Genomic DNA, 19,696 nt, shown 5'->3' with positions numbered 1-19,696 from the left:
TCCGTTGGTCTGCGGGTGTCTCGCCGACGCTAGGTTGATCTTGACGTTCAGGAAACCCATCAGCTTCTGCCAGAAGCTCGAAATGAACTGGCGCCCCCTGTCGGACAAGATAGACCGTGGCAGTCCGTGTACCCTGAAGACGTGGTCTATGAACAGTTTGGCGGTCTGTTCTGCCGTGGCCACCTTCGCGCACGGAATGAAGTGGGCCATTTTAGTGAACATGTCCACCACCACTAGCACTGCCGTTTTACCCCTTGAGCTGGGTAAATCCGTGACAAAGTCCAGGGCCACCCTCTCCCACTGTTCGCTCGGGGTCTGCAGCGGTTCGAGCAGTCCCGCCGGAGGTTTGTGCACTGACTTGGCCCTTTGGCAGGTGTCGCACCTCGAGACGTACTCCGCGACTTCCCCCCGCATCTTGGGCCACCAAAAATCTCTGGCAACTAGTTCTGCCGTCTTCTCCTTGCCAAAGTGCCCGGCGGTGGGTGCGTCGTGTAACTGCTGCAGTACTTTCGCCCGGAGGTCGTCTCCCGGTACATAGAGTGCTCCTCTGCGGATGAGCAATCCGTCTCGTACTTGGAACTCGTCGTCCTTCACCGTGCCCTTGTGCACCTCCTCCATCTTGGCTTGTGCGAAGGGGTCCTCCTGCAGTGCTCGACGGACCGCCTCCAAGTCCACGGTTGCTGAAGCGCACGCCCACGCTTTCGGAGCGAAAATGTGCTTGGCCGCTGCTGGTGCCGCCTCTTCGAGGTATTGCGGCTTTCTGGACAGTGCATCCGCCATGATGTTGTTGTCGCCTGGGATGTATTCTATCCTGAAGTCGAAATCCGCGAAAAATTCCGCCCATCTGATGTGCCGCTGGTTCAGGAACCTTGCCGTGCGCCAGTACTCCAGGTTCTTATGATCCGTGCGAACCTGCACTGTGTGTTTGGCCCCGACGAGGAAGTGCCGCCACGCCTTGAATGCTGCATGAATGGCCAGCAACTCCCTGTCCCAGATGGTGTAGTTCTGCTCCGACTTGCTGAGCTTCCTGGAGTAGAAGGCACACGGTCTCCAGTCCCCATGCGGGTCCTCCTGCAACAGTACGGCGCCCACGGCTCTGTCTGAGGCGTCTGTTTCAACCCTCATCGGTTTGCTGGGATTCACATGCAGTAGCTGCCCTTCGGACGAGAAGAGACGCTTAAGGTTCTGAAAGGACTGCTCCGCTTGCTCCGTCCAGATGAACTTCTTCTTCTTAGAGCTGAGCGTGTCGGTAATGGCCGCCGTCTGCATCGCGAACCCCTTGATGAACTTGCGGTAAAAGTTGGCGAACCCCACAAACCGCTGGACCTCCTTCCGATTGCGCGGGCTCTTCCAGTCCAACACTGCGCGAACCTTGGCGCTGTCCATGGCAAGCCCCTTGTCCGACAGCTTGTAGCCCAGGAAATCCACCTCCTTCCTGTCGAACTGGCACTTCTCCAGCTTGGCATACAGCCGATGCTCCTGCAGTCTCTGCAGAACTTCCTTGACGTCACCTTCGTGGGTCTCCTCAGATTCTGAGAATATCAGGATGTCGTCCAAGAAGCAGACGCATGTCTTGTAGAGGAGACCCGCCAGGACGTGATGCATGAAGGCTTGAAAACAGTGGGCGCCATTTTGTAAACCGAAGGGCATAACTCTGTATTCATATGTGCCCAGGGGCGTGAACATGGCAGTCTTCCACTCGTCTCCTTCCCGTATGCGAATCAGGTTGTACGCCCCTCGCAGATCCAATTTTGTAAAAACGCGTCCTTTCCTCACCGTTGCCAGCAGGTCATCTATCTTGGGCATGGGAAAGGCCGTGGGCTTGGTCTTGGCATTTAAGAGTCTGAAATCAACTACAAGCCTCTTTTGGGGCGTGTCCCTTTTCTTCACAAAGAATACAGGACTGCCCCCCGCTGCCTTCGACTCCCGGATGAAACCGCGCTTCAAGTTGAGGTCTATGAACTCCTTGAGCTCCTGCAGCTCGTCCTCAGACATGGAATACAGTTTCCCGGCTGGCAGCGTCGCTCCTGGCAGGAGGTCAATCTTGCAGTCATAGGGCCTGTGGGGAGGCAGCTTGTCCGCTTCCTTCTCGCAGAAAACCTCCAAAAACGCTGCGTACTTGCGCGGCACTGCTTGCAGCGTGCCTAATTGTAGCTGCGGGTCGTCCCCTCCTTCTTCCGGGCTAGGAAGGATGCAATGTTCCGCGCAATAGGAGGAGCCGAAGGTCAGTTGGCGCTGGTACCACGCCAATGCTGGGCTGTGCCTGTGCAGCCAACTCATGCCCAGGACTACAGGCGTGTCCGACAGGTGGGTGACATTAAAGCTGATGACTTCTCGGTGATTTCCAATCCGCATCACCATTGGTTGCGTTTGTTGCACCACCTGCCCCCCTAACAAGTCTCTGCCATCCACCGTGACAACGTTCAGGGGCAGTGTGGCTGGTAGCAGTGGTATATTGTGCTGCTGAATGAATTCCAGTCCTATAAAGTCAGCGTTACTGCCGGAGTCAATGGTGATCGGCACCTCCAGAGTGCGTCCATTGGGCAGTTGGAGAGACGCTGTAAGCTGCACCACTGGTTTGGGTGGGAGGGGGTCTGTGGGTTGCAAAAGTGCTGGGGATTGTTTCATTGACTTGTCTGGCTGGACCCCAGTGCCTCTTCCTCCAGCCAGACTCCGTCGTTTAACTGTTGCTGCGTTTTCAATTGAGCTGCTTCTGCGACTGTTGCCGAGGCTGCAGTGTGCTTGTGGAGCCTCTGGGGACACTCTTTCGCCATGTGTTGAGCACTGTCGCAGATGTAGCACTTCCTGTTCCCTCTAGGAGGCTTCGTTTTGGCTGCTCCCGGTGTTAGGGCTCTGTTAGCTGACTGAGCCCTGGCACCTCCGATCTCCATCGGCTCTTCTCCCCCTCCCTGCGAGGGTGTGGAGTGCGCACGCGCTGCTTCTCTGGGAAAGAAGGGAGGTGCTCTGGCTGGTGCCCTTCCCCAACGCCCTTCTTCCCTGTTCCAAGGACGTTCTTCCAGATGCACCCCGATTTCCAGAGCCCTCTGGACTACTTGCTGGGTGCTCCTTGGTCTCTCCCCCCTTCCGATCTCTGCTTTTACATCTGCATTCAACCCCTCCCAAAAGAGGTCTCTGACTGGCGCAGAATCTTTTTCCCACCCCAGGGCATGAACCAATCCGAAAAAGCGTGTATGGTACTGCCTCACGCTGGCTTTGCCTTGTTTAAGTCCATGTATGTCCCTCCTGGCAATATCGACGTCTACCTTTGATAAAAAACATGAGTCCATTGCTTTAATAAAAGCCTTCGCATCTTGGAGCGCTGGATCATCGTCCCTCCATAGATTCCTCAGCCACGTTTTGGCTTCCCCATGCAAATGGGACAAGATAAACCCCACTTTCTCTCTCTCATCTCTAAAGTCTTTGTCAAGTAGATCCAGCGCAAACAGCAGGTCTGCTCTGAAGTTGGGGTACTGCTGCAAACTCCCGTCGAAATGCGATACAAGGCTGCCTCCCCTTCTCCCCAAGCCAATGCCTTCTGCCTTGGATCCCGTTTGCCCCTGTTTAGAAAGCACGTCCAACCTGACCTGGAGATCCCGGCAGGAGGTAACCATTTCCTCCTCTCTCTTCCTGGATGCAATTACCTCCGTGCTGAGTTGTGTCACCGCTTCTTGCAGGGCTTTTATCTGCTCTTCCGTCGTCATCTTGCCTGAGTTTTGTGAGCTCTGTAAGCACCCCTCCTCTGCCCTCGCTGCGTCGACTCACGTGGCGAGGTTCTTGGTGCCAAAACTTTAAAAAAGAGACAGAGCTTACTGTCAGAGCTGGCTCCGGGTCCCAGCTCACCAAGGACCAACGCTAGCCGATAGTACAGTATCAAAGTCTTTATTGAAGAATAGTCTCCATTTACAAGTCTCAGCGTCCCAGCTCTACGTCTGGACTTTAGACCGGCGAAGCTCTGTCTGGGTCTCCGCCCCCTGTGCACCAGGTTAAGACTCTGATCTTACTCCACCTCTTCCTTCTCTCTCTCTTCCTCTGGGTCTTACTACCCCCCGGGGTCTCATTCCTCCTGGACTCTTCTGACGCAGAGCTTGACCCCTCTGACTCCTCCCCCTCTCTTCGGCGGGCTTTAGGACCTGGCTCCCTACCCGGGCTGCCCACCTTGCCGCCCTCCTGTACATTTGAACTTGGCGCGCGCGCGCGTTTAACTTTCCGGATGACCGTTTCCTCGCTCCCTGACGAGGGTGTGGTCACTCCTGCCTCACGTTCTCCCTCTGCCTGCGCGCTCCCTGATCCCGATGCCTTGGACTCCTCCCCCCTACTGCACTCTGGGGGGGACGCTGGTCCGGATTTCCAGCTGCTACTCTCTGAGTCCCCTCTGGCCCCTTCTTCTCGAGGTGTCCCCCTGGGCACTCCCCTTGCCCTGACCATGGGGGCCCCTTTCTGTGAATCCTCCGAGTCACTGGAGAGACTCAGAGACCTCGGACTACTGTCGTCGCTGACATTTCCTTCAGACTCCTCCCCCTCGCTCTCCGTTTCCTCCCTCTCCTGTGACTCTGCTCCTGAACCCCTGACAACAGGAAACTATAATATTATTCTAAACATTTTTTTTAAAAAAAACCAACAACACTACAGAGGAGGTCAACTGCAGAATGCATGTTCAACAGAGCAAAGCTAACAAAGAAAATCTTAAACATTTCAAAAGAAAGCATTACTAAGTTGAAGTCAAGTATAAAAGGCACATTTGAAACAGCATAGCTAGCAAGAGAATAAAATGTTCTCATAAGCATAGAATATATCTGCCGCTGTAGCTGCAAATCCTGCTGATGGTGGTTCATGGCAGGGGCTGTGGATGCTCATGTTCAGTGAACTGGTTCTGCACAAAAATATAACCAGGGGAGCCTCTGTCCTCTTCAGCAGCCTCAGCTTTTGTAGCTGGAGTCAATCAGGGCCCTGCCCTCCCAAGCCAGGTAAGAAAAGGCCTGCAAAGCAGGAGCAGGTCTTCCAGGACTGACAGCCAACTTAGATGAGCAGAAGCACTTTCCAGGCAAAGCCATCATTGGATACAACCATTGTATCTCATGCAAGGACAGTTATCAACTCAGGGAGATGGGTTACAGTTTCTGGTCTATGGGACCAGGAAAAGCTCAGGCTACAAGAACTACATATACAGTGGTACCTCAGGTTACATACGCTTCAGGTTACATATGCTTCAGGTTACAGACTCCACTAACCCAGAAATATTACCTCAGGTTAAGAACTTTCCTTCAGGAAGAGAACAGAAATCGTGCTCCGACGGCATGGCGGCAGCAGGAGGCCCCATTAGCTAAAGTGGTGCTTCAGGTTAAGAACAGTTTCAGGTTAAGAACAGACCTCCAGAACGAATTAAGTTCTTAACCCAAGGTACCACTGTAAATCCTCTTTTCATGCATGTGTGAGACTGTTAAGGGTCGAGACAGGAGGGTTATATGAGTTGTGACCTGGGAACCAAGTGCAAATGTACAGAGCCCTCCCTTGATCTTCACACTAACTCCACCCCTATAAAATGCAGGAACAGGCAGAAATGGTATCAAACCAAACCATTCCATTATTGCTTTATTGTATGTGCTTTTGTTGGCACCTGCTCAGGCTTTTAAAAAAATGCTACGCGCTATATTAAAACTGATGAGAATTCTCATATTTCGTTTCTTTTCTTGCAAATTGCAACAGGGAAAAAAGCTCCTACCCTGATTACTAAGAATATGGTGGAGTCCATGAAGGATGGCTCCGTGATTGTCGATCTTGCAGCTGAGGCTGGTGGCAATGTGGAAACCACCCAACCTGGAGAGCTTCACATTCACAAGGTTTGTAGACGGTCTGTTTGGGACACTTTGTCCCCCTCTTGATTAATGAAATGCCTTGGTTTGTTACATGTGGATCCTGTCCTTCTTCCAAAGTTTCCACAGCATTGTACCTTGGGTTCTCAGGTGGCCCCACATCCAGATACAGGCTAAGACCAGATCTTCTTGACCATATTAGATACTTTCAAGGTTCCTGCTCCTTCAATAATATAGCTAGGGAAAACTAGAATTGTGCTACTGCTCTTCCAACGAAATAAGTTGGCCCTGGGCAAAATTTTCCCCTCCTTCCCATTGAAACTATTTTGGTCGTATTGATCCATCTAGCACAGTACAGTGCCTTCAACTGCCAGCTGCCTCCAAGATCAGAAGGCAGCTGAGATCCTTTTAACTGGAGGTGACAGGGATTCATCCTGGCACCTTTGACATGCAGATCAGGAGATGTACCACTGATGTACCTTGCCCATTGCTTAAGTCATGCTTGCATTTTATGATGGGGTGGGGAACTTGGGCTCCTTCCAATGTTGTTGGACTCCAACTTCCATTATCCTTGAACCTCTTCTTTTTTGGTGATCATTTGTAGCCAAGTAAGATTGTCTTCCATGAACACAGACTTAACAGTGAGTCTGTAAGTGACTGTGGAGGCCAATTCTGGATCCACATGTCCTTCCACGGTGGGGACATAGGTTTCCAGGTGGGAGTTGATCATGGTGAGGGTTTGGTAAAGGCTGTTCTACAATTGGAGCACTCGCAGACCAGTGTTTCCCACTTGTCAGTGTTTATACTACATTTTTAAAGATTTGCCTTGAGAGAGTCTTTGACCCTCTTTTGTTGACCACCAGCATCACACTTTCCATTTTGAAGTTCGGAATAGAGTAGTTGCTTCGGAAGACGATAGACATGACCATGCTGGCTGGGGTTTATGGGGCATATGACTTTCTTCTTTCACTTTCCATCCCATCGCATTTTGAGTATTATAAGGGCATCTTCTCTCTTGTTTTGTTCTTAAAAAAATGCTTTCCATACCATTGTCTATTAGAGTAAAGCTAAATGGCTTTTCTTATACTGTAGAGTCTCCAAAAACTGGGTGGAGAAGTGGTGGGGTGGGTTTTTGTTTTTGCAAGTGTGCGTGCGTGCGTGCGCACACTGGGGGAGGAAGAGGGGTGCGGGGGGAAGCACACCGCCCCCGACAGCGTGATCCCGTTGGGGTTCCATTGCGGCTCTTCCCCTACCCACGCTGGGCGCCCTGCCCCCACAGGACGCACACCATGCCTCTTTGGGCGGGACACCACGCCCCCAGGATGTGTGCCATGCCCCTTTGAGCGGCGCCCCCACCCCCATGACGTGTACCAGCCCTGCCCCTGCCTGCTCTCCACCCCCCAGTGCCGGAGCATGAAGGTCCGCCACTGTGTGCATGTAAATAAAGTAAATATATTGTCTCCACCATCCTAGGAAAGGCAGTGGTTTTCTAGTGATTTCTTACTTACCTCTTCCGAAAGCTTTTACCAGTGTTGTGTAGAGCCGCTAGGAGTCACTAGGGCTTCATTATAGGGGAGGAACATAGAGTCCGTTGTTGGTTCCAAAGCCCTGTAATATTTGCCATGGTGAAGAATGGAATGAGTGACTTAAGTGCAGCAAAAGGCTTCAGTGGTGTGTCTAGGGATGAGGGTTGGGGAATTTGATTCAGTTTAAAAGTTAACTTGCCTAATTTGCCCCTTTCAAAACAGTGTGCAAACTAAAACACAACCAACCTTTGAAATTCACATTTTTCTTATTTTTTCAGTGCGGTTCTCCAGTCAAACAGTGTATACAAAAAAATGCACGTGCTTGGATAAGTTGTGCATAAAAATGCATGAAAATAACATGCAGAATATATTACAGAGTAAGGAAAATTCCCCTTCAGAAATGTGTATATTAGACAAAATTGCATAAAATGTGTGTTTTAAAAGAAATGTGCACTAAAATGCTGATGGATTTTAATGAGGACTCTCTTTTTTAAAAGTGGTGTTGTATCCAACTAAGTCCCACTCAGAGCAGACCCACTGAAGAAGTAGGACCGAGTCAGTCATGTCCATTAATTTAAATAGGTCTACTCTGAGTAGGACTAGCATTGGAAACAACCTATCCATGAGAGTGCATTCCTCTTGTGATAGGAATTTAGAGGTCTTAGATATATGGTAATGTTCATAAGCGTACCAACCAAGCACTTACATAGATCAGCACAGGAAGACAGACCTAGAACCATTATGATTCCTACAATGAGCAAATGTTTTCTCTGCAAGGTCAAAGTGTCATTGTCTCTTTCCTCACAAATCCTACCTTAAGGGCACATTCAAGATATGAATTGGGTGTGAGCCTGTGACCTGGCCCAGGAACGAAGTATTTATCATTACAAAAGACTGGCCTGGCTCCCCAGGCAATCCAATCAAGTAACCTGCCAGACAGGAGAAAAACAACATTCAAATTTCTGTTTAGACCGCCTTTTCTGTGATGTAGGTATGATGTATCTGGGGGGTGGTCTTAGGTTACACCCCTTCTGTGATGGATGGATGGATGGATGATGTTTCTACAGGATGGCAATTTCAAAAGTCTTTATAAGGCCTTGCGCGCCATTGTTTTAGGTTCCTCCTCCTATCCTGCAGCAGATCAATAAAGATCAAGCTTACTAGCTGCTTTGCTTCTCAATATTCTCTGGTTGGCCTCTGTTATCTTCTCCTACCAATAGGGAACCTATGTAAGGACTCTATATGGGCTCTTGGATACCCCATAAGGGAAAAGGGCAATTTTTGTTTACAACACTCTTCAGAGGACCACACATTCACAGTGACCCATAATTAAGAGGCATACATTCCCTACTTCCATGTCTGGCTGCCAATCCAAACCAGGCAGGCAGAACCATAAAGGGCTAAAGGATACCAATCAATATCCGCATTTTCAAACCAAACAAGATATTTCACAGGTGGGGGATTTGCAGCACAAGTGTGTACCAAGCCCAGCCTACAATGTATGGGCATTTATTTCACAGTACCCTACCCAACATAACTGGTGTTTTGCTAGTGAATAAAAGGCTCTGAACTCACTTTGCACTTAAAGTCAAAACTTGCACACTCCTTAAAAAACCTAGAATCAGAATGTTCAGGTTTTCTTTTTCATTTATTTTCTTTTTGAAACAATGGCAAGGGGATAGTTATGATATTTTCTCACTAAATGTATTTGCTTACAAATTTCTCCGGACTAATTGGAGTGCAATTAATCTGCAAAGTACATCTTGTAACCATGATAGCATCGGGCAACTAAGAGGTGTTTTCAAACCTTTAAAATGCATTTTGCTTCTTCATTCTTGAAATAAGCACCATATGACTGTATAGCTCATTCCCTGAATGGCCTCCCAGCTTGTTCAGTCATTGGCTCCCGGTCAAAAGTAAAGCCTTTCCCTTCCCCTAAGCATCAACACAAGCCGTTCGTTTTAAAAAGGAGAAACCACTTAACTTGTAAAATGAAGTGTCAGAAAATCCACAGACATGTGCAAGGTTTGATTTAAACCATTCAAGAAGGCATTTGGGCATATAAGTGGTAGATAAATAAATAAATTTGCTGTTGGTTCTGAAAGGTGCACCAGGTCTGGGCAAACTGCATGAGGAAAGTTTCGAGACAATGCATGAGAAACACTTTAGGAAAAATAATAATGTTTGTTTATTTCGTTTCCCCCAGGGCGTGGTACATATTGGTTACACAGACCTGCCAAGTCGCATGGCTACTCAGGCCAGTAGCCTTTATTCAAACAACATCTTGAAGTTATTAAAAGCTATTTCTCCCGACAAAGAATACTTTTACTTTGAGCCAAAGGATGATTTTGATTATGGGACTATTGATCATGTAATTAGAGGGACTATGGTAATGAAGGTGAGATTCTCCCCACCCTCCCCCTTCCCAAAATACTTCAATTAACAGTTTAACAAATGCATGCAGAAACCCAGTGAAACCCAGACTCTTAAGGAATAAAGGGGGAGTACCCAAATTCACAAGATAAAGATAATTTAAGAGTTGCCGCTGCTGATTCTTTGCTTGAGGCATGAGTCTGGCTTTGCACCTGCAAGAGCAGCCAATATGGTTGGGCTACAGCCCCCATCAGACCCAGCCTGCAGCACCAGTGATCTAGGATGATGGGAGTTGTAGTTCAACAACATCTGTAGGGCACCACTTTGGGCCGCAGGTGGTGCTGTGGTCTAAAACCACTGAGCCTCTTGGGCTTGCTGATCGGAAGGTTAGTGGTTCAAATCCCCGCAATGGAGGGAGCTCCCGTTGCTCTGTCCCAGCTCCTGCCAGCTTAGCAGTTTGAAAGCATGCCAGTGCAAGTAGATAAATAGGTACCACTGTGGCGGGAGGGTAAATGGCATTTCCGTGCGCTCTGGCTTCCGTCACGGTGTCCCATTGCGCCAGAAGTGGTTTAGTCCTGCTGGCCACATGACCCGGAAAGCAGTCTGTGGACAAACGCCAGCTCCCTTGGCCTGAAAGCGAGATGAGCGCTGCAACCCCATAGTCGCCTTTGATTGGACTTAACTGTCCAGGGGTCCTTTACCTTTACCTTACCTGTGCAACAGAGATTCCACCTGTTATCTTATGACTGTATCCTAATGAGAGTCTTTCCCTGCTACAGGAAGGGAAAAAAATATTTCCTGCACCTTTGCCCAAAACTGTACCACCTGCTGCCCCAGCTAAGCAAAAAACCGTCCTGGAGCTAGAAGCAGAAAAACAAGCTTCCATCTCGCCATTTAGAAAGACCATGACGTCAGCAGGAGTTTATACGACAGGTATTTCATCTTTTAAAAAAATTGCAAAGCCACATTCCCTACACATGTTGGGGAAAGTAGCCTTGCACCTGCCTTTTCTACCAACTGTGGGTACATCTGTAACATCAGAAATTGGATATAACATTTGCACTGGATTTGCACCTGTAGGCCCAAAGCAGAGGGCAATTTCCCAGATTTTATGTGATTTTAATGTGTGCCAGCCTCACCAATAAGCCGAGTGTAGCAGCCAGCTTCAGGCAGCTGACTTTGGTTGGCATGCAGCGGCAGCAAATTATTCATTGATTTATTATTATCATTAGTTGTTTTAGTGCCAGGGAGGGGAAGAGGGGATTGGGTAGTATGTACCTTGACTGTGGGGTGCCATTTGCTGTCCCCCCTCCACAACAAGGCAGCAATATTTCTTGGTCTGGTCCTCCTGATAGCAACTTACGCATGTAGTGCCTATCTAAAAGTTGCACCTTACTAAGCAGCTGGGGTGGGCAGCAGTGTGAAGTTTTGCTGCCATATATATAGAAGGGACGCAGGTGACGCTGCGGGTTAAACCACAGAGCCTAGAACTTGCCGATCAGAAGGTCAGCAGTTCGAATCCCCGCGATGGGGTGAGCTCCCGTTGCTCGGTCCCTGCTCCTGCCAACCTAGCAGTTCGAAAGCACCTCAAAGTGCAAGTAGATAAATAGGTACCACTCTGGCGGGAAGGTAAACGGCGTTTCCGTGCGCTGCTCTGGTTCGCCAGAAGCGGCTTAGTCCTGCTGGCCACATGACCAGGAAGCTGTACGCCGGCTCCCTCGGCCAATAAAGCGAGATGAGCACCGCAACCCCAGAGTCGGTCACGACTGAACCTAATGGTCAGGGGTCCCTTTACCTTTTTATGGGGACAGTGTGGGGACTAAAGTTTTCCTCGGACTGGGATTTGTCAGGCTGCATATGCAGCTCTGTACGTTTTCCAGTTTCCTCCATGGGGAGGAAAAAACCCACACATTGATGAGCATAGAAAAGTAATATGTTAAGGAGATGAGTTCTTCCTTCTTCCTGAGACATGCAAGGACTATTTTAATGGACAGCATTCAGATCTGCAGCTTGCTGTGGTTACAGGCCCCAAAAAGCTTTACCATTTTGTCGTAAGTTATGCAATCCCAGTGTAAGCCCTGAATAACCAGACTATTCACTTAGAATTGGAAAACAGACAATTGGCTGGTTGGCCAGGTCAGGTTTCCACCATCAGCAAAGGATAAAACAGACAGAGAAGGTCAACACAGTTTCTCTCATCAGGTAATGCTGAAGAGCCTGTGTGGTCTGCTGTATATTTTAACCATTTTCAGATGCTCTTACGAAGCGAGAAAAGAAGTCAATGGAGAAATTAGTGCTGTTTTTTCATTTCGCTCTTCTGGGTGCTCTATCATTTGATGATTCGTTCAAACAAAATACTTAGCATCTCAGAATATGGCATTTCCGTGCCTGGATGCCAGAGTGTTCTGGAACAGGCAACTTGAACTCTATCCCAGGGCAGGTCTCCCTTTTCTGGCAAAAGCAGAGAATGCAAGATATGCCTATAAAACCCTCTCTCAGAAAGCTGCTCCTGTTCTTATTGTTGTCAAGGTCAAAATGTCAATGAGTATGGGTGTGGGCTGATGATCTGGGTTCATTTGAAAGAAAATTGCATTTTTGATTTGATGCCTTTCTGTTTAGGCCTAACAACGGTTTTAGGGCTGGGCCTCATTTCTCCTAATGCTGCTTTTACGCAAATGGTGACCACCTTTGGGCTTGCTGGAATCGTTGGCTACCATACTGTTTGGGGTGTGACGCCTGCTCTTCACTCACCCCTCATGTCAGTAACTAATGCAATTTCTGGTAAGTCTTGACTCTTGTACATTTTGCTTTGTTTCGTGTGGTGATCACCATAGAGCAGGCTCACTTATAAGAAAATTCAGAATGAATGCACTTATTCAGAATTGAGGAATGGCCGTCCCAAAATAAGTGGCAGCCATGGTGGATTGGCTTCCATATTTTCTCTCGTTGTTGGGAAATTACCAGTACTTAATACAATAGCAAAGATAGAATCATAGAATCATAGAGTTGGAATAGACCACAAGGGCCATCGAGTCCAACCCCCTGCCAAGCAGGAAACACCATCAGAGCACTCCTGACATATGGTTGTCAAGCCTCTGCTTAAAGACCTCCAAAGAAGGAGACTCCACCACACTCCTTGGCAGCAAATTCCACTGTCAAACAGCTCTTACTGTCAGGAAGTTCTTCCTAATGTTTAGGTGGAATCTTCTTTCTTGTAGTTTGGATCCATTGCTCCGTGTCCGCTTCTCTGGAGCAGCAGAAAACAACCTTTCTCCCTCCTCTATGTGACATCCTGTTATATATTTGAACATGGCTATCCTATCACCCCTTAACCTCCTCTTCGCCAGGCTAAACATGCCCAGCTCCCTTAGCTGTTCCTCATAAGGCATCGTTTCCAGGACTTTGACCATTTTGGTTGCCCTCCTCTGGACACGTTCCAGTTTGTCAGTGTCCTTCTTGAACTGTGGTGCCCGGAACTGGACACAGTACTCCAGGTGAGGTCTGACCAGAGCAGAATACAGTGGCACTATTACTTCCCTTGATCTAGATGCTATACTCCTATTGATGCAGCCCAGAATTGCATTAGCTTTTTTAGCTGCTGCGTCATACTATTGGCTCATGTCAAGTTTGTGGTCAACCAAGACTCCTAGATCCTTTTCACATGTACTGCTCTCAAGCCAGGTGTCACCCATCTTGTATTTGTGCCTCTCATTTTTTTTGCCCATAGACGGCTCATTGGCTGAAGTTATCAAATGCAGCCATCATTTGGGGAAACCCAATCAGATGGGTGGGGTATAAATAATGTATTATTATTATTATTATTATTATTATTATTATTATTATTATTATCATTATTATCATCATCTGAGAACACTGTAATGTTGGATTTCATCAGAAGCTATAGGACTTGACTGTCCATGCATTACGTCAATCCAAGTGGCCAATCCAAGTGTGGCTTAATATTTCTGTGGAAAACCAGCAATGTCCATCAGCTGAAGTACACATGCTCTAAATGCTCTTTGAAAACAGTTCCTGCTTGTTCCGCATAGCAGCACATACCAAAGACCGTTCTTTCTCCCATTCTGCCTAAAGATCTGCAACTGAGGCCCTACTCATGAGTGTGACAAGGCCTTCTCTGCAGTAGCACCCCATCTCTGGAATGACCCTCCACACCTTGGAAATGCGCCTAGCACTGACATTGCTGACATTTGTCATCATGCATCTCTTTGCTCAGGCCATTGGGAAAGGAATGAGAACTGTAAAAAGCAACTCAGCTTGCTGCTAGTTGATTGGGTATATTTTAATCATGTTTTATGATGTTTTGACACAGTTTTTGTTTTACAGGTTTGTTGTTTTATTGCTGTATTCCAACCTGGGTCCAGTTGGTAAAGGTCGAGTTAGAAATACAATCCATCCATCCATACCAACCACAGGGTTCTTTGACATTGCTGAGGGACAGTTTTATATAGCCAGCTAGTTTTCCCTGGACTGTGTTATTTCAGTCTGCAGAGTGAAAGGTTTGAATGCCCTTTTCCTAATGAAGAAGACTCCCTTCACAGAGAAATCTAGCACATCAGAAAGATTTGTGTGAACCATTCTTCCAGCTAGTTTTCTAGCAGAAAGTTTTTTTCACATCTGTGGTCAAGTATTCAAATATGTCATCCCTCACCTGCAGATTTATGGCAAGAGGTCATGGAAAAATGCTGCCATTTGATATTAGACTTGTCTTTTTACTTTGACATAGCAATCTCCTTATGGTCCAGAATCTGAACTTGGCCTGGAAGCCAGTGCAGGTGCTGTTGAAACTGATCCTACTTTGGGATAGTAACTTTACAATCTTTGCCGTTTTATTTCTCTGTAAGAAGCCAGCCCTTGATGAGCAATTCCTGATAATTAACAATGGGCAGTATGGATTTAGCAATTTTTGTAGCTTGACAAACTCTGACGTCCTTGCACAGTCAGTAGAGGCTTCTGTCCCGGCCCTTGAGGTGGTTTTCTTTTTAGTCTGCTTGCTCAGAAGAGGAGCAGAATGATGTTGACATTTTGAATAATCACCATATTCAACCACAACAGGAAACATCTGCTGTATAATTCAAAGATTTTGAAAAAAAGTTTACTAATTACACATTCCTTAGTTATGTTATAAAGTCTAAACCTGTTCTGTTTTTCCTTTAGGACTTACTGCTGTTGGCGGTTTGGTGCTGATGGGGGGCTCATATTTTCCTTCCAGTGTACCACAGACATTAGCTTTACTGGCTGCGTTTGTTTCATCTGTCAATATCGCAGGTACAAATTTACTAATGTGAATAGTATTTTTATTTTTTATTTATTTATACCCCGCCCATCTGGCTGGGTTTCTCCAGCCACTCTGGGAGGCTCAAAACAGAATATTAAAAACATCAAATATTAAAAAGCTTCCCTAACCAGGGCTGCCTTCAGGTGTCTTCTAAAAGTCAGATAGTTGTTTATTTCCTTGACATCTGGTGGGAGGGCGTTCCACAGGGTGGGTGCCACTACTGAGAAGGCCCTCTGCCTGGTTCCCTGTAACTTCACTTCTCGCAGGGAGGGAACTGGCAGAAGGCCTTCGACGCTGGAGCTCAGTGTCCGGGCTGAACGATGTGGGTGGAAACGCTCCTTCAGGTATACTGGGCCAAGGCCATATAGGGCTTTAAAGGTCAGCACCAACACTTTGAATTTTGCTCGGAAATATGCTGGGAGCCAATGTAGGTCTTCCAGGACCGGTGTTTTGTGGTCTCGGTGGCCACTCCCAGTCACCCGTCTAGCTGCCGCCTTCTGGATCAGTTGTAGTTTCCGGGTCACCTTCAAAGGTAGCCCAATGTAGAGCACATGGCAGTAGTCCAAGCAGGAGATAACTCAGTCACCATCCCCGGGCAGCTGGAATGCACTTTGGGGGATTCCCCTGGCTCCCTGGGTAGCTGGCTGGAGTTCCCGCCAGCTCCTGCTCTTTAAATTGGCCATTGAGAGGCCTGCTCTGTAGGTTGTGCTTCACTGGCTGAAAGGACATTGGCTGCCAATGAGGCATAATAAGCAGAATCACCTTCCACCCTCAGTGCAGTTGGCAGAAGAGCTCTACCTACTTATTTAACAGCTCTCAGGACTGCCCCAATTTTTTTTTCTGCCTGAAGCAAAGCAGAAAAAAATTACCCACACAAAAAGCTGCAGAATACTCAGTTATTTTGGCACCTGAGGCAGAGGATCCCACAAGCACCTGCCCCCCCCCTCCTTGGCAGGAAAAATGTAATAATAATAAGTTGAATGACTTAAAATTTGATGGAGTCTTAGTCCTTAATCTGGGTAACTTTATCACAGCTAGGGATGGAGGAGAAATCCAGTTTCTATTTCAACATGAAGCTACCCACTTTCTGAAACTATCAGAACTGAAACTCAGCCTCAAAATTTGCCCTTCCCTGAATTTTGCAATGTGGTTCTTCAGCCAAGTAAGATGTAGAAAAATGTGTACACTGGGGTAAAGTGTGCACCCAAATGCATACATTAATGAAAATTTCATACAATAATGCATTATATTGTGAAAAACTGCTTTGCAAAAGTGAGTATATAAGATAAAGTTGCATACAAACGTATGTGTATTAGGAGAAATTTACACTAAGATGCTAATGAATTTTCATGAGAGCTTTTTTTTAAAAAATGAAAATGGTTGTGGAAATGTAGTGAATTGAATTTAAGCCTGGAAAATTGAGAAACAGAGAAAAATGAAATATTGGCCTCTGACTGTTTCTTCGTTTTCATTCTAAAAATCCATGTTCCTTTTTTCCCCAACAGGTGGCTTCTTAATTACCCAACGAATGCTGGATATGTTTAAACGACCAACAGATCCACCAGAATATAATTATCTTTATCTCCTCCCTGGAGGGGTGTTTGTTGGAGGATATGGTGCATCTCTTCTCAGTGGACACAGCATTGAGCAGGTCAGAAATCATTTCTAATTTTTACCATCCATTTGCATAGATTGTCTTAGCAGAGATGGTAAGCAAGCAAAATCAGTGCTTATGAGCTACTCTTCAGCAAAGCCAGATCTAGATTAAGGGGATGAGGCGCAGGCACTACATATTCTAGCAACATAAATATACCCTAACGTCATCAAAAAATGTAACTAAAATTAAAGTAATAAATGCATTGAAATCAAAGGGGAAATCTTCACACACAAATCATTCACTACAGTCATTTTTTCAAACAGATGTTTTCTGGTTTTGACAGTGATGAAATCTACGATGTCTTACCTCTAAGGGGCTCAGGGTGGCATTATTAGTAATAGTAACAACAACAACAACAACAACAACAACAACAACAACAACAACATATAACACCGGTCCTGAAAGGCCTACATTGGCTCCCAGTACGTTTCCGAGCACAATTCAAAGTGTTGGTGCTGACCTTTAAAGTTCTAAATGGCCTCAGCCCAATTTAGATGGGAAACCCAGCCAGATGGGCAGGATAGAAATAATAAATTATTATAATATTATTATTATACCTGAAGCAGCATCTCCACCCACATTGTTCAGCCTGGACACTGAGGTCCAGCTCCCAGGGCCTTCTGGCGGTTCCCTCCCTGCGAGAAGTGAGGTTACAGGGAACCAGGCAGAGGGCCTTCTCAGTAGCGGCACCCACCCTGTGGAACACCCTCCCATCAGATGTCAAGGAAATAAACAACTATCTGACTTTTAGAAGACACCTGAAGGCAGCCCTGTTTAGGGAATATTTTAATGTTTGATTCTATTTTTAATATTCTGTTTTGAGCCCAACCAGAGTGGCTGGGGATACCCAGCCAGATGGGGAGCTCCCAAAAGAATATTAAAAACATGATAAAACATCAAAAATTAAAAACTTCCCAAACCAGGGCTGCCTTCAGATGTCTTCTAAAAGTCAGATAGTTGTTTATTTCCTTGACATCTGATAGGAGGGTGTTCCATAGGGCGGGCGCCACCACCGAGAAGGCCCTCTGCCTAGTTTTCCCTCTTCCTTTTCTTTACAATGGAGTTTGCCATTTCCCAGAGGAACAAGAACAGAAAAAAAAGAAACATGGTGTCAGTTTTCAGCCTGCATTTTCATTTACTTTAAACAAGAATGTGGGCAAAGGGGGTGATATGTTTTATTTTTTGGACTGCCTTACGTTCAAAACAAAGCAGGTGAACAAAATCATATTTGAAAAGAACACTGACAAATGCTCTGCAACATTGGTCACACAACAGGTATAAAACATTGGCTTTTTTAACCAACAGCTGTATAGGGGGAATCCATTATTTGATATTGCTTAAGAAAATACCTATACACTTTCATATCTGTTGCTTAGATTATGTGGGGTGGCCCATTGTTCTTTCCATCAAATAAAAGACAAAACAGAGCTGTTCAATAAAAGGTCTGTTCTTTTATTCAATCTCCAGAAGTGTCTACTGAGCCAAAGCTTAATTGTAGACTAGAACAGATGTTGACAAATTATTTTCAAGATTCAGAGCAGCGAATTGGCAGCCCCTTCTAGAAGTGCATCGTACCGTGCAACAAATACTGGGGAGAAATGTTCATAATTGCATCTACACTTTACACTAATATTCTACTGCCAAATTAATATACAGTGGTACCTCAGGTTACAGACGCTTCAGGTTACAGACTCCACTAACCCAGAAATAATACCTCTGGTAAAGAACTTTGCTTCAGGATGAGAACAGAAATCGCACGGCAGCAGCACAGCGGCAGCAGGAGGCCCCATTAGCTAAAGTGGTGCTTCAGGTTAAGAACAGTTTCAGGTTAAGAACGGACCTCCGGAATTCTTAACCTGAGGTACCACTGTATATCTTATGGATTATCTCACTTCATATGTATCCTGCTCTTCCTCTAAAGAGGTCAGTGCAGAATCTGTAGCAGATTTAAAGATGTTTTGAAAACAAATACTAGGAAAGATCAAGGGAATAGAAATAGAAATACTGTTTGATCCTATTTGAATGTCAGATGTCAAGGAGATAAAGAACTATCCAGCTTTTAGAAGACACCTGAAGGCAGCCCTGTATAAGGAAGTTTTTAATGTTTGAAGTTTTATCGTGTTTTTAATATTCTGTTGAGAGCTGTCCAGAGTGGCTGGGGAAACCCAGCCAGATAGGTGGGGTACAAATAATAATAATAATAATAATATATTATTATTATTATTATTATTATTATTATTATTATTATTATTATTATTATTATTTCCAGAAAAATGAGAACAGGAGAACTTTGCTAGAACAGGCCAAAAGACCACATGGTCCATGTACTCTTCTCATAAAAAGGAAAAACAGTTAATATATTATTTAATGATAGCAGCAAAGGTACTGGTGGCCTGGCATTGGAAAACAGAGGAATTTACCAACAGGAAGAGACTGGGAGTCAAAATGCTGGACTTAAACTCAATCTGCAAGATTAAGTTAAATCTGCAAAATTAACCAAATTGGAGAGAATAGAATAAGAGCAGATTTTAACTGCATTAAATTAATGAACATTTCTATTCAACAGATTATTAAACTAAAAGTACAGTTGGTTACAAAAGTAAGTTAAAATTGGGCAGTATAAAGATATGAGAGGTGTCATGTTTTGTATTTTGGCCTGTCTATTTCATACAGTTTGTATAGTTTGATCAGAAATTTAAAATCAACATCTTAATCAATATATACCAAAAGATAAAACATTTACGTTATTCCTATTGTAGAATCATAGAACTGTAGAATTGAAAAGGGTCAACCCACTGCATTGCAAAAATCACAGTTTATAGTTATTATTATTATTATTAGACTTCTTAGATGCTTGTTACTCAAAGGTCTCAAAGCAACTTACAACACATTTGAAAACATAAGCATAAATACATTATAACTTTTTTTAAAAGTATACATCAGTTATTTATTTAAACTTTTCCTTTTAGAGAGAAGAAGGGCATACGGTGTACACTATGAGTCATCTGTTTTTACGATGACACAAAAAGCATCT

General features: G+C 45.7%; 1 protein-coding gene across 2 annotated transcripts in view; it reads left to right on the top strand.

Moving 5' to 3' along the window:
- LOC310663699 (NAD(P) transhydrogenase, mitochondrial-like) overlaps positions 1 to 19,696 on the top strand; it is a 78,281-nt gene that overhangs the window by 32,530 nt on the left and 26,055 nt on the right. For both annotated transcript variants that reach the window (XR_014504565.1, XM_083411921.1), the window contains exons 8-13: positions 5,704 to 5,837; positions 9,543 to 9,734; positions 10,489 to 10,642; positions 12,329 to 12,490; positions 14,885 to 14,995; positions 16,511 to 16,656. Coding sequence is in view for 1 of the 2 variants with exons in the window: in XM_083411921.1 (XP_083268047.1) it covers positions 5,704 to 5,837; positions 9,543 to 9,734; positions 10,489 to 10,642; positions 12,329 to 12,490; positions 14,885 to 14,995; positions 16,511 to 16,656 (899 nt within the window). In the remaining variant the exon portion in view is untranslated. The remainder of the gene's footprint in view (positions 1 to 5,703; positions 5,838 to 9,542; positions 9,735 to 10,488; positions 10,643 to 12,328; positions 12,491 to 14,884; positions 14,996 to 16,510; positions 16,657 to 19,696) is intronic.

This window comes from Podarcis tiliguerta, assembly GCF_965153285.1.
Source record: "Podarcis tiliguerta genome assembly, chromosome: 14".
Lineage (NCBI taxonomy): Eukaryota > Metazoa > Chordata > Lepidosauria > Squamata > Lacertidae > Podarcis > Podarcis tiliguerta.
The sequence above is the reverse complement of the archived record's forward strand: the minus strand, read 5'-3'. Positions and strand labels throughout refer to the sequence as shown.